General features: G+C 42.3%; 1 protein-coding gene across 1 annotated transcript in view; it reads right to left on the bottom strand.

Annotated features, from left to right (window-relative positions):
• syt9b (synaptotagmin IXb) overlaps positions 1–15,838 on the bottom strand; it is a gene marked incomplete at its 3' end in the record, with an annotated part of 49,627 nt that overhangs the window by 12,287 nt on the left and 21,502 nt on the right. The window contains exons 3-5 of the mRNA XM_084058981.1: positions 12,303–12,478; positions 11,683–11,897; positions 10,635–11,175 (exon numbers count right to left, since the gene is read on the bottom strand). Coding sequence (XP_083915107.1) covers positions 10,635–11,175; positions 11,683–11,897; positions 12,303–12,478 — 932 coding nt within the window. The remainder of the gene's footprint in view (positions 1–10,634; positions 11,176–11,682; positions 11,898–12,302; positions 12,479–15,838) is intronic.

The following is a 15,838-nucleotide window of genomic DNA, read 5'->3' as shown; positions in this document are numbered from 1 at the left end:
GTTACAGGCAGTGGTGGAAAATGTACTCAAATTCTTTACTCAAGTAAAAGTACCAATACTGCAATATAGAAATACTCCATTACAAGTAAAAGTCCAGAACTAAACATTTACTTGAGTAAAAGTACAAAAGTATTGGCATCAAAATGTACTTAAAGTACCAAAAGTAAAAGTACTCAAATATTTGAAAATAGCAGATCTTGTAGATCGGCTATTTTCAAATAGTCTAGGTATAAAATAGGGCTAAAGTGTTTAATGTATGTTTTATAATAAATAATAATTTATATCTGCAAAGTAACTAGTAACTAAGTTTTCAAATCATTGTAGCGGAGTAAAATATACAATATTTGCCTCTGAGATGTAGTGGAGTAGAAGTAAAAGTATTGGAAATTGGAAATACTCGAGTAAAGTACAAATACCTCAAAATTGTACTTAAATAATGTACTTAGTTACTTTACACCACTGGTTACAGGCTTATAGTATAAATTAGGCATTTCCAGCTGAGGTGTCTCTAGAGGAGGGGCCGGGTATCCAATGATTCTATAACCTACGTGTTCATACTGTAGCTCAATACAAACAAGCAAGACATACATCTTCTTGCCACAGCAGATACCAGCTCAGCTCTTTTCAACATACATACTAAAGAAGACTGATCAACACATTCTGAACAACAAAGTATACAAGGAGCATGTGCATGTCTTGAAATGGTATGTCTTATGAGAAACTCAAGCATATTTGTCAATAGACAGGCAGCACATTATCGTAAATCCCAGTCCATACCATAATGTTACAGTATATGTAACATATTATCATTATGGCCAAGGACAGGAGACTTGAGCTTAATTATGCCTAATTTCCTATTTTTGTTTGAGCCATGATTAATCTTCATAAACTAGAGGTTGGACCAGAGCAGGGTGCCCTCCTACTGTGAGGTCCCAAGGGTGCTAACCCAGTTATGCTTGGGATGGAGAGAAACAGAGAGATGATGTCATCTCGGCACGCAAACTTGATGAAAGAAGAAACTCATTCATGCTCATTCATGCTCAAACACGCGCACGCACGCACGCATGCACGCATGCACGCACGCACGTACACACAGACACTCCCCTTGCACTGTGTATATCGTCGCTGTCGGTTGGAACCTCATGAAACCTCAGCCTACATCTCTGACCTTTTGAAACCTCATGAAACCTCAGCCTACATCTCTGACCTTTTGAAACCTCATGAAACCTCAGCCTACATCTCTGACCTTTTGCCCCCTTACATCCCTTCCCGCAACCTTAGATCATCAGACCAGCTGTTGCTTGAGGAAAAAATGTCTAATATGGTCACAGAAGGGGGTAGAGCATTTGCTGTTAGGGCTCCACTTTTATGGAATAATCTTCCTCTGGAAGTTAAACAATCTACCTCACTGGCCATTTTTAAAACTCGTCTAAAGACCCACTTTTTTAGAATGGCGTTTAACTAGAGCACTTTACCCATCTGAGGACTCCATTGTATGGCCTCTATTGTTTTCTGCTTTTTTGCTGTTGTATTTGTTAAACGAACTGTCTGTCTTGTTTTTCTGTTTTTTGTTTTGCTTTTCCCCACACTGTCTGTTGTGGGTTGTGTTGTGAAGCACTTTGTAAACTTGTTTTTAAAAAGCGCTATACAAATAAAGATTATTATTATTATTATATCTCCAAAATTGTTACTTTTCAGGATTCAAATTCATAAACAGCAAAAGTAGCACATCTACAAGCTCAAAACGCGTTGCTTCGCACCGTGTCGAGCTTGCAGATCTGCTACTTTTGATACTTTTGTGTGACACTCTTGTATGATCAAGTAGGGCGTTAATTTAAGAAAAGAATAATATGTCATATGCTTTGAAGCTGGGCCTTTTGATCAAAGTCTGACCAAAGTCAAAGGGCTGTTGAAGGAAGCTAGGAGTAATCTCTGATGTTAGACAGTCTCTGTGTGTGTGTGTGTGTGTGTGTGTGTGTGTGTGTGTGTGTGTGTGTGTGTGTGTGTGTGTGTGTGTGTGTGTGTGTGTGTGTGTGTGTGTGTGTGTGTGTGTGTGTGTGTGTGTGCGCGCGTGTGCGTGTGCGTATGTGTGTCCTTCTTTAGCAGTAGAACAGCTATAGTCAGCTATTTTGGGCTATAAATAAAGCATGTATGGAATGGTATTAACTACTGATGGTCCATTGTGGAACCTTGGGCCGTCAACCTTTACTTTATAGAGTGTGGAGTACAGTAGCTGTGCTCCAGTAAGAAGGAAGGCCTTGGTAGCCACAGCGTTGATATACTGAATGTAATAGATAAGAACTTCAGAATTCTCCAGGCGCTCAACCGAACGCTTGTTTGCATGCAGACTTTGATGTGGAGCGAATTGCCTTCGTGATATATCAGGTCGTATTGTTTTAATATCATTAATTTGCTGTTCTTTTATTCACATAGTATAGAGGGAATCTCCCTTGTTTGTCAATAAAGATGCATGTGAAAGGTAATTTCTGTGTATGTCGTCTATAAACTGGACTTTAGGGTGTGCCGTGACAGGAGTGCCACGGCACATCACTACTCACTTATTTTGATATATTAATCCAGTAAATCAATTATGCATACTTAGCCTGAAAAACTAATATTGATCAAATAAGAGATCACCTGTCACATTACTTAGAAACATGTGTGAACGCTGCAGTCAAACAAAAATTCATTATGGATTCTAGTATGGCAGTAGAACATGATGATGAGATTATCATTTAAATTGCAGTATGGAAATTGGATCAGAAACCAAATGTTTTAGCATTATTACTGAGTTGTGATATTCCAATGCATTACATTACTGATATACAGTGGTTAGCACTTGAGAATGGCAGTAATACCATCTGAGCGCCTCTGTGGTGCCACAGAGGCGCCACTACTACTTGGTGGTGCCACATTTGACACCTTTTTTTAAGGTGTAGTGTGGCTGAACGGCCACCATGTGGCACATGTGAGTCCATGAACTCTACAGTACATTATTAGCAACAGGGGAAGGGTGAATGCATTTAAAAGTGAATGTTATTTTTATTTTTTGTAAACATAGAAAATAAGGGAATGAGTCCTTAGGATGAATTGAAAAGCAATTATTTCTTTAAACACAACTGTGTTTCATGGTGGAAGAAGTGCACAGACATTTTACTTAAGTAAAAGTAGCAATACCACAATATAAAAATCACACCCTGTGTGAAGGTAGCGGCGCCTTTGAATACATTATGTCATCGATATGTGTTTATAATGTGTTTATAGCCATGTGTCATGTGAAGCTTGACCAATCACTTTGTTGACGGGTCTGACCAATCAGAGCGTCGACGACAGATAAAGTTAAATTGAGGATCTAACTTTAAATAACTTACCTAGAAGGAGACTTTAGCCAAATAAAAATATATACAAAAAAAAACATGAGGAAATAAAAAATAAACCTTGACATCATAGTGATGTCATGAATAGTCCCCTTGCCTGACAAATCACAACCTTGACGGGCCTGACCAATCAGAACCTTGACGGGCCTGACCAATCAGAACCTTGACGGGCCTGACCAATCAGAACCTTAACGGACTCTTGGATTCTCGATGGTCTCTATCAAACCATTCTGTCATAACGGATGACTGGGTCCCGAACTCAGACTTTCTATACATTCACCCTTCATCTGTTCTTGTATCTTTCTCTTTCTATTCGTCATATTAACTTTAAATAACTTACCTAGACGGAGACTTTAGCCAAATGAATAATAAGATGAAGTCATTGTCATCGTTTATATAGACATCGAATTCTATATTCATGACATCATAGTGATGTCATGAATAGTGACCAATCACAACTTTGGCGCACCTGACCAATCAGAACGTTGACGCACCTGACCAATCAGAACGTTGACGCACCTGACCAATCAGAACGTTGGCGCACCTGACCAATCAGAACGTTGACGCAAAAGCCAGGCATAGAGGGCTAATATCCGCTCTATACCTAAAGGTATAGAGCGGCTAGCGCCGCTAAAAATACTCTATTTTTATATTTACTTGTTTTTAAATATACTTACCAAAAGCTAAAGTTCTACATTGTTTGAAAGTAGCCGATCTAGCTTGTAGATCGGCTATTTTCAAATGGCTGTGGCATAAAATAGGGCTAAAGTGGTTAATATGTATGTTTTATTATATAACAATTTATATCTGCAAAGTAACTAAAGCTTTCAAATAATTGTAGTGGAGTGAAAGTACAATATTTGCCTCTGCAGATGTAGTGGAGTAGAAGTAAAAGTACAGTAATACTCCAGTAAAGTAAAAAAAACACCTCAACATTATACACATGTAAGTTCTAGGCGCCCTAACCTGGGATCAAACCCTACTCTGTAACTTGTAAGACCACTCTCTACTCCACTACACTACTGGTACAGTGATAAGTCGGTCGGGTCAGGACGTGTGTCGTTCTCTATGTTCTGTGCACTACTCCTTGGAAAGTCAGATAAAAAGCTTGCAGCTCCCAAAGCTGCTACTTTCTGAGAGTAATAATAATAATAATAATAATGGATTTTATTTATAACGCACTTTACATTTTGTTACCAAACCAGAGTAACTTTACTAGTGGATACATACATTTTTAGGCTACCCTCTCAGAGATAAATAAACAGAGATGTTATCCTCACACACGCACACATTTGTATGTTTGTTTGACTACATGTTTTCAATTGCACTTTGTTTTCATTACATTTTTAGAGTTTTTCTCTCTGTCTTCAGTACTAACTGGGCATCGACTGCATTTTTAAGGTCAACCCCAAATGCATCAAATTCTCTCTGATGGGATGTTTGTAGGCCTTTAGGAGGGCCATTCCAGCGTACCGCAAGCAGAGCTAATACCATTAGACAGCCCAATCTAGTGGTATCGGCCCAAGGAACCATCACGCCAGAAGGAAATGTTTGGATCGGGGCGGTGCACCTGATCTGGCGCAGCGCTCAGGTCTGGTGAGACGAAGGAGGAGCCCGGCCAGGAGACAACCCACAGAGCCTAGTCCCTCCACGTGCCAGAGCCTCCCCGAGTCCCGGCAGAGTACTTCCAGAGAAGCGGACTGCCCTGTCTTTCCCTATAGGACTGACCGTGGGTGCTACTGGGACGTAAGTCGGGGCTTGATCAACCCTGGCTGGGTCACCTGGGCGAGGGGGTATGTTGTATGTTGCGAGACCCGAAACACCCTATGACCCCAGGCTACAACACTGATGATACGTCCCAGTTGCATCCATGTGATGTTTTTCTTTATCAGTTATTCTATTTATAGTGGCTCATAGGAATTTATAGACTACGTGACAACCAGGAATAGTTTGGTGACCACAGGAGAGACTGTTGACAGCCGGAATGTAGACGGCACCTCGGGAGCAGTATGGGTTAGCGCCCCATGCTGTGTCTTCCGTGAGGAAGAAGCCCAACAAACCCGCGGTTAGGCCTTTAGGAGGGCCATTCCAGCGTACCGCAAGCAGAGCTAATACCATTAGACAGCCCAATCTAGTGGTATCGGCCCAAGGAACCATCACGCCAGAAGGAAATGTTTGGATCGGGGCGGTGCACCTGATCTGGCGCAGCGCTCAGGTCCTGGACCTGGTGAGACGAAGGAGGAGCCCGGCCAGGAGACAACCCACAGAGCCTAGTCCCTCCACGTGCCAGAGCCTCCCCGAGTCCCGGCAGAGTACTTCCAGAGAAGCGGACTGCCCTGTCTTTCCCTATAGGACTGACCGTGGGTGCTACTGGGACGTAAGTCGGGGCTTGATCAACCCTGGCTGGGTCACCTGGGCGAGGGGGTATGTTGTATGTTGCGAGACCCGAAACACCCTATGACCCCAGGCTACAACACTGATGATACGTCCCAGTTGCATCCATGTGATGTTTTTCTTTATCAAGTCTGATGAATCTTTCTGATGCTTCTCTGTCAACGTCACCAGTTGAGTCCCGTTCCTTCATTAGAGCTTTCATAACTTTTGATGAATGATTAAGCAAAGCTTATTCAGAATGATTAAGCAACAAATCTGAATCAGTTTTCATTTCTGTCTCCACACAGCCGATGAACAGCAGTTGTAGCAATGCAACGTGTTGTGAGCTTGTAGATCTGCCATTTTCACTATTCTGAGCTTGTTGAATATTGCCCCTGACTACCCTTACAATAATACAACTAAAATTAACACTGAAACTAATTTAAAAACTCAACTAAAACTAAGCCTTTTCACAAACTAAAAACGAAACTAGCAAATCCACTTAAAATCAAACTGCAATTGAAAAAGTGTGCTTGTGTGGGGGGAGGGCAGCTCTAAGTCCATTGTGATGACAGTGAAGTGTGGCTGGCTAGAGACAAACAAAAGACCCTGGCCAAGGTGCTAAACCAGTTAATTTGCATGTCTTTGACAGACAGACTGATAGCAGAGATTTTCTGTGGATCCCAGCAATTCTTCAGATGAAAACTCTCATTCTCTCTCTGTTTTTCCAACCATGAAAAGTTTTTTGATTGATTGAATACTTAATTTAGAAGTTTGCAGACAAAAAGCACATGAAAGTACAGTTCAAATCCAAGGTCGACTAAATAGGAAGCTGGCTGCTAAATAGGAATAAGAAAGCCATATGGCTTGTTTAAATTGGGGTCCTTAGTTAGTTAGTACATTATACTCTCCTGTGTTCATTTAACTCTGTTTCACATTCTAAAACAATATAATTGTGCCGGACAGTAGTTTATAATGCTTTTAGTTGACTACTATAGTTACTAGTTACTGCTCTCAGACAGTGGCAGCTTTGGGAGCTGCAAGCTTTTTATCTCTGACTTTCCAAGGAGTAGTGCACAGAACATAGAGAACGACACACGTCCTGACCCCACAGACTTATCACTGTACCAGTAGTGTAGTGGAGTAGAGGATGGCCTTACAATTTTCAGAGTAGGGTTTGATTCCAGGTTGGGGTGCCTAGAAATTAATGAATAACGTAGAGGTGTTTTTTACTTTACTGGAGTATTACTGTACTTTTACTTCTACTCCACTACATCTGCAGAGGCAAATATTGTACTTTTACTCCACTAAAATCATTTGAAAACTTTAGTTACTAGTTAGGCTACTTAGGCTAAGTAACATTTTGAACACAGGCCTTTTAGTTGTAATAGAGTATTTTTATATTGTGGTATTGCTACTTTTACTTAAGTAAAATGTCTGTGTACTTCTTCCACCATGAAACACAGTTGTGTTTAAAGAAACAATTGCTTTTGAATTCATCTTAAGGACTGCATTATTTTCTATGTTTACAAAAAAAATAATAACAATCACTTTGAAATGCATTCACCCTTTCATTCCTGAGGGTTATATTTAGTAGCCCACTGAGTGCAATTTACCAAAATACATCTTGATAATATAACCCATACAATTATTTGTTTCACTTCTCAACAAGTTCAGCTTCAATTGCAGCTTTTATCTGTTGACTGAAAGCAGCCCTGTCTCAAATAGACACAACATGCCTATGTCTGGGCATTAGTTGCTCTCTACCGCCATCTAGTGACACCACATAGAAAAAAGCGGTACCACAAAAATAGGTGGCACCACAGAGGCACCAGAGGGGCACCACCACTGCCATTCTCAAGTGCTAACCACTGTACATAGACACACCACACGCATGCACACACGCACGCACATTATTTACATAGATTCTATTATTTTCAAAGTGTCCTCCCCAAGAGATAGGCGACAGGGCCTGTGATAGCTTGCTGGTTGGTTGTCTCAGGGGAGGTTCATGCTATTTATATTGACCTTATTTAGTGGGTAGTGCTAATAGATTGTAGGAGGTGTTAAGGTAGCATTTATGAATCAACAGGATGAAGAGTGAGTGAGTGAGTGAGTGAGTGAGTGAGTGAGTGAGTGAGTGAGTGAGTGAGTGAGTGAGTGAGTGAGTGAGTGAGTGAGTGAATGAGTGAGTGGGGGGCTTATGCATGTTTAAGGGCAGCAGTGGTGCATGTTACAGGGCAGCAGTGGTAATGTCCAAAGTACTTCTCATCATGGACACAATATCATAAGGTGATCTTTAAAAGCTGAGCTGAGTCAGTTAGTAGTTCCTTCTGAATGCATTACCATGCAATAGAAAGAGAGTTTTAACTGAACTGAAAGTTCTTTCAAAATCCTGTCAGCAGGTAAGTGTTGTCCTAATCAAATGTTACATACAAGCATACATTTAAAATGTGCATTGGCCCTCATTCACAAATCTTAAATTCTTCTTATATTTGGTGTATTTCTGTTCGTAAAAGAAATGACCAATGTTAGATTAGTAAATGTCAAATCATTCATGCCAGTCATTACCAAATTGGAATGTGCGTTTTTGTGTGAATCACTTGTATAGTTCACACCTCTGTTTCACACCATAAAAAGCATGCCGGGACATGTGCAACAAGAAGAGTCACTTTTGTGACCGCAAACTTGATGTATTGTTCAAAGTTTATGCAGTGATGTCACTGGAACATGTCTATATGCCCAATAATGCCTCCTTACTTCAAAAATGAATATGTTATCTTTTTACCTTTTTTATTTTTATTTTTTATTTAACAAATTCAACTTTTTGTTAGCGAGGCTTGGCACCACTGTAATTGATTTTGCATAAAGGATAAGGCATTTGGATCAATATGCCCAATTATGCATCCTTACTTCAAAAATTAACATGTTGGCAAAGTTTAACAGGCATCTTTTTTTTTTCTTTTTTCTTTTGCAAATTAAACTGTTAGTGAGGTTTGGCACTGCTGTAATTCAGCTAAGAACCAAAATAATGAATCAGACTATGTTTGTAGAAACACTTGTATGAGCGCTTTAGGTTCAAATATGATCTCATGGATGAGGCCCATTGATTTCAAACACCTGAGACATGGGCCCTATCTTCCGCCCGGCACATGCAGTGCTAGCGGAAGCGCACATGTTAATCCTATATTCCGAATGGTGCAGATCCCATATTTACCTCTTGTGCCCTGGTTGTCTTAAAGGAGAGATCCGGACATTTTAAGTGTTATCTTTGATGTGTCGCTAATCACTCACCAACATTGAGTTATTCCAGAGAGTCCCCTTCGTCCAGTCTGGCGACTGGCCGTTCGTGCAGAACGAGATGACGCAGGTTGCTTGTTTCTTCCATAGAACCTGGCGTCTATGGAAGAAACAAGCAACCTGCGTAATCTCGTTCTGCACGAACGGTCGCTCATTCGCAACATTCAGTGCATGTTTGAGTATCATGAGACTCCACGATGAGCAGTAGTAGAGAAAAAACTAACTTTGCATCGGTTATAATAGACGATTTTCACTCTTACACGGGCTCCCATTATGCCAACGGAGGGGGTCGCCAGACTGGACGAAGGGGACTCTCTGGAATAACTCAACGTCCCTTTCAATGTTGGTGAGTGATTAGCGACACATCAAAGATAACACTTAAAATGTCTGGATCTCTCCTTTAATATCAAATGATATTCTTAACAAAAGCTGCCAAAAAAATAAATAAATATATGTTTGTGTATTTTATGTCAAAGGTCCTAAAAGTCCTTATGAATATATATATATGAATTATGATTTCCCATAGCTCATGTTCCTCCAAATGCAGGTGTTTCCAATTATAGAGACACTGTTAGTTCTCATTCTAAACTTCAACAGTACACAGTATCTGAAAACATTTGAGGTGAAAAACAGGCACACAAGATGCACTCGGAGTAGCCAGCATGTTTAGTGCAGCAGCTTCACCAGTGAACACTGCACAGTGATTTGTAGCTGGTTCATTCCCGAACTTACAGTAGATAGTTAAAAGTTAGACAGGGGAGCCATGCTGTTATTACTGTAGACACCATGTCTTGTTTATATACCGTACAGTATATTAAAAGAATATACGGTACAGTAGATCAGAGATTAGAATGGTAGCAGCACCGAGCACCCCGTACTGAGTTACATCAAAACATTGTTGCTTCACTTTCTGACCTCACACTGCATTATTGTTTCACAGTTCTTTGCATTCTACCTCATAGTCGCTCACTTGGAGAAAGACTTCTTCCTCGCTGACTTAGAGGCTGTAGTTTTATCTTGGTGAATAATGTAATACTGTATATCTACATGTCAAAGCATCCTCACTCTAATGTCAGCCTAGATTTGGGTCACTACCCCCAAGTGTTTCCTAGTGCTTTCATTAAACATTAACATAATCTAAGTATATTTCGATGTTGCTGCCTCTCAGAACCACAGAGGAGTTCCACTGGCTGGGGAAATGAGATACTAACACATTGATATGTCTCCTTACCACCTACTGTTGTTACAAGGTTCTCCGAGGACAGAACATGGGATTCAGACAGGTATAGTTAGCTGCCTCTTAAATGGGTCAAACTACTGATGCTACTGATCTATTGAAAATTCGTAGCCTACTGCCTGTGGATGACAAGTACTGTATAAGAGGATATTGTCGATCTTTCTGTATGTGTGTGTGTGTGTGTGTGTGTGTGTGTGTGTGTGTGTGTGTGTGTGTGTGTGTGTGTGTGTGTGTGTGTGTGTGTGTGTGTGTGTGTGTGTGTGTGTGTGTGCACACACAGAGAGAGAGAGAGAGAGAGAGAGAGAGAAAGAGATGGTTAAAGAAATTGATAAAACAGAGCATCTTACCGAGGTGACATATTGAATTTCCCGGCAAAGTTTTGTCTCCCGTGGAAAGTCGGCGAGATCCAGGAAGCTGTCCACGACTACCTGGCCAATCAAATCATGCCGGGAGAACCTGTCAAAGTCATACACACTGAAGTGCAGCTTGCGACTCGGAAGGTCGCTGTATGCCACGGGAAAGAGAAACACCTCGTCGAACACAGGGTTGAGTGTCTTGCGGTGCACCTTGGTCTGGTGCTTCGTCTTGCGGTCCGGCAGCAGGTAGATCTTGACATAAGGATCGGAGGTCCCTGAGAAGTCCTTGGCAGGGAGATCCAGGGCCTTGTGGATTTTTACAATCAGCTGTTCCATGTCACAGTCAAACTTCAAGATGAAGAGGAGGCGCCCACAACTGTTGGCTCGACGCCCGTCTTCACCATCAACTGAGCGCTGCTTGTAGAGCTCTGGCTTGATTCGGCCCAGGCCAGTCAAGGACTCCTGCCGCTGGAATTGAGCAGGATTGAAGTCTGGGTTGGACAGGTTCATCTGACGACGGATGGAGTTGTGGCTGTAACAAAGAACAAGCACCTATTTTGTGACACGCTGCAACCAGGTTTGCCTAGAGGTTGTATGTGTGAGGATGCTATTATAGACGGCGCAACATTACAGTCTGCCTTGTCTGCCTTGTCTGCCTTGTCTTTTAATACATTATCCATGTTTAAAATTACAGTACAATATGTGATGCTTGTCCAATCAGGACATAGGGACATCCATCAATGATTTTGTATTGTGGCACTACATGAACATTTTGGACCAACAGACCAACCAACCAACCGACAACAACATGAAGTAAATGGTTGGAAAGCCTTTTTGTTTGTTCCTCAACTATTTCATGTGAAAACCCTTCTAAATGTATGTGTGTATATTTATGTGTACAGCATCTGTATACACTTTAATGTGTTTGAAGGTGACATGTCTGTGATAAAAACCTGGGTCTTCCACATCAGTAAACATCCAGCAGCCATCATCACATCTGCTTCATGTGCAATGTGTGTAAGCAGGCATGTCTACTAACCGTACAGATGATGTGGGCTCTGTGATCTGTCTCTGAACCCTGTCTCTGGCTAGAGTGTGGTGGTTTTTCTCCACCTTGCTCTGCGCCTCCAGAGGAATGTCAGGCGAGGTGTGGCTGATCTTCATGGCTGATTCTAGGACAGCCACAGCAGAAGGGAGCACTGTGGTCTCTTTAACACAGCCATCCTCACTGTACTCTCTCTCCTCGCCATCCACCTGCACAACACATAATAGAATTATTTAACCAGTGTTTTTACATGATTAGCTCATTAACTACAAGTCATGATATACTGTCAGTATACTGTACTTTTTTTTCTAAAGAGAAGAAAATCAACTGGTAGAGACTTGAAACCTGCTTGGTGTAATCCAGTACACTGAACTTCATGTCACCTTTATTCTTTTTTGTTATTATTGTTTTGTTTAAATTCCAAAATGTTTAAGAATCCTATGGCATGCTTTGGAAAATTTGTCTACTCAATATGGAAATCCTTTAGGCTAATTTACTTTGCTGCATGGCCCTTTAGAAATGTCATGATTTATTTGATAATCGTCTTAGACGTTTGGATTCATTTTAGAATTATATTCAGTAGGGTTGAAATTTTCAACTATGTTCTTTATCACCTCTGTTAGGACGGGCTGCTGGTCTCCGCCCAGGAAGTGAGGCCCCTTGAGGCCATCGGGGAGGAAGCGGCCGCTCCATGGTACCCAGCACAGCTTCCACGAGACGAACAGGGACACACTGAACAGTGCAAGACCACATGTGGTCACCAGGAGGGACAACAGGCTCACAGAGACATCTGGAGAAAGACATAGAGATCACAGATCAGAGAGAACCAAGTAAATTCAAGCTGGAGAGGAGACAGATGTGTCTCTTGTCAATGTATATTTGATGCAATATGCATTATTCATTCACTCGTTTGGTTGTGTCCATCACTTAGAGTATGTACTGTAGGTTTGTTTGTTTATTTGTTTGTTTGACAACCTGAGGGACAGCTAGAAAGAGAGATAAAGAGTGGGGTGTGCAGGGACATGGCATAGATTGTACAAGTCTCTGGAACTCTACTGGAAGGATGGAACACCATTGTAACAAAAGATATTGTCTCATTTGGTGTTTTGATGGTGGTGGAGAATGCTGTCTAACTCTCTCTCTAGTTTGTCCTCAGACGAGCTCTTCAGCAGCGTCTCAAGGCATCTTTTTACAGCTGGCTAGCACGCCAGTACTTTCCGCCCCCCAAGGCTACTTCTATTTCCAGTAGGTCGATTTCAAAAAATGTGTTACAAATTTCTAATAGTGTAAATAAAAGAGGCTCTTATTTTGAAATGTGCACAGGTTGAGAGGAAATGGAGAGGACATTTCTATTGAGGCCATCTTGACAATTTTCAAAAGTAAACAAAACAGACATGGATGGATTGGATGGATGGAATAACGCAATATTTAGGCAAAACTTCATGTGGAACCCATGCTCTTGTGACCTAGACACATGTACACACTTTGGAAGTTTGTTCTCTTTCGTCCTCCATGGCAGCAGGTGAGTAATTAGTTATTATCTCATGCTGGAAATATTTGCCTACAGAACTGTACGTACTCACATTCTGCATGCAGTCTGATTTCATTGCAAATTCATTGGAATGTATTTCTGACTTGACCTGAGGTACATTCTCCTTGTTGAAAGTAGTTGCCGTTGCATGTGCTGTAGTAGGCATGTACTGTAAAGAATGAAACAAACCTAAAAAGATCAAACAATAATAAGGAATATAATTTGAAAGTGCCCTGTGCTGTTGTGTGACCATACTATTGTGGGCCTGTACTATGTGCTTCTGGGGTGGTGGTATTTTGGGGGGCTGGCGTCCATCATGGCGAGTTTGTGCCCAGCTGGCCCGTGGTCATGTTAATCATTCACCCTTGTGTAACAGTTGATCTGCGTTGTGTTGTGTGAATGAATGAAGTTCCAGACCCTCTCTTTGTTGACAGTTTATTCTGGTAGGAATAGACACAATTCTTTGGTCAGAAACCTCATTTGGTGTAACACCCGCGATGCAGCAGCACGTCTTGGGCAAATATAATCAAGACTGGCCTATTCTAACAATCAATAAACATACAATACAATAAAACAAAACAATATGTACCTGGTAGGAATAGACACAATTCTTTGGTCAGAAACCTCATTTGGTGTAACACCCGCGATGCAGCAGCACGTCTACAACAGAATTAACAGCAGTTTGTTGTAGACAATATACTGTTTGGTATGACTGAAAATGACTAACTGAAAACATGTACAAAGCATCACTACTTCATGTAGGTACATTTAGCATGTTTAGAATGACCAGTATACATCACAGTATCACAGTAAACTCTTATTGAAAATATAGTGTGCTGAGGAACACATCTTACCTTGGGCAAATATAATCAAGACTGGCACCCCTCTAACATGGACACCTGTGTTACTCAATAAGGTGCCGCCCACTAACCAATAAGAAATGCCCTTACTTAGGGAGCAAGTGGAACCCACTAATCTCTGTTACACTCCCCCCTGCCGAAATCCACTTGCTCACCAAAAACAAAACAAAATCTGACCAAGAGGTGGGAAACCCCCCCCCCCCAAAAAAACAGGTACACAACATCATAAACTATGTACAAGAAACACACCCATTGAGCATCCCATACCGTATCACAGTCACACACCCCAGTCAAAAGACCATTCTTCACAAGAATTAGTGCAAAAAGAGGACGGCCAAAACCCCCACCGCACATAGGAACAACATGCCTGTTACATGTCATATACGCATGTGACTGCGACATGGCTCAACAAGTGTAACAAAAACACAGATAAAAGAAAAAAGAAAACACTCCCCATAGTATAACCCACCAATTCAACCAACAGGTACTGCACTCTCCTGATGCATTATCTCAATAAGTCTCCTCACTGGTTTAAACACCCTCCCCGCTCTAGACCTGCGCTTAGACCCCCTACGCCCAACTAAAGCAGCTGTGGGGTGTGGGGTGGGGGAAGGCGCAACGGGACACTGAATATGGAGCATGGAAGCATGAGTCTGGGCTGTGCATGACTGTTCACCACTGCACTCAAGCCCTCCACTGTCGAGCTCAGGGGCTGATCCGCCGGAATCCCCCGACTGGACAGATAGACTGGACAATGCAGCATCCAAGGTGGAAACAGGAGGCAGATCAGAGAGTCCCTCCAACGCACCAGAGGTGACGGGTAATGACAGGCAAGGAGCCGGATCAAGCCGCTCAGTGTCCAAAGTCCGAGCATCATCCTCCACACCCGCCTCACTGGTCCTCTCAGAAGGGAGATCCGACACCCATGCTCTGGTCCTATACTCCACTGCATCATCCGAAACAGCATCCTCATCCACCATCCCAGGTTCATTATCCAAGTCATCAGAATCAGACACAGCAGACACCTCCATCCCATCATCAGAGGCATCATCAGGGAGAGGAAGGAAGTTCACAGGCATGATCAAGTTACGATGCACCACCTTCTCCTGGCCTGAGGAGCTATGCTGAATTCTGAAGGTGTGACTGTCGGCATTCAATCCAACAACCAGGTAGATTGCATTTTCCCAGCGGTCAGCAAGCTTCCTCTTCCCACGTTCTCCCTTGTTAGCCAACAGCACACGATCACCTATCTCCACAGGAGCTCCACGAACCCTCAGATTGTAAAGGTCAGCATGCCTCTTCAACTGCTTGGTCGCAGCAGCCTGTGCTATCTCCATAGCCTCTCTCATGTCCCTCCGCAATGACTGGACATACCGATCATAGTCCACCACCTCCGGGTCGTCCATGACAGAACCAAAGACCATGTCAATGGGCAGCCTCGGTATCCTCCCAAACATCAGCAAAAACGGTGCAAAACCTGTGGTTTCATGAACAGTACAGTTGTATGCGAATGTGAGGGATTTCAATGCTTCCGGCCATTTGTGTTTGGCTCTCGGAGGCAGAGCACGAATCATGTTTCCCAAGGTCCTGTTCATCCTCTCACATGAGCCGTTGCCCATAGGGTGATATGGCGTTGTATGAGATTTCTGGACACCAGCAACCTTCAAGAGTTCAGCGATCAAGGCACTCTCGAAATTAGCCCCCCGGTCTGAGTGAATGCGGCCCGGAAAACCATAAACACAGAAGTAGTTATGCCAAA

Source organism: Gymnoscopelus microlampas, assembly GCF_963454915.1.
Source record: "Gymnoscopelus microlampas genome assembly, chromosome: 6".
Lineage (NCBI taxonomy): Eukaryota > Metazoa > Chordata > Actinopteri > Myctophiformes > Myctophidae > Gymnoscopelus > Gymnoscopelus microlampas.
Note: the sequence above shows the minus strand (reverse complement) of the source record. Positions and strands in the feature narration are given on the sequence as shown.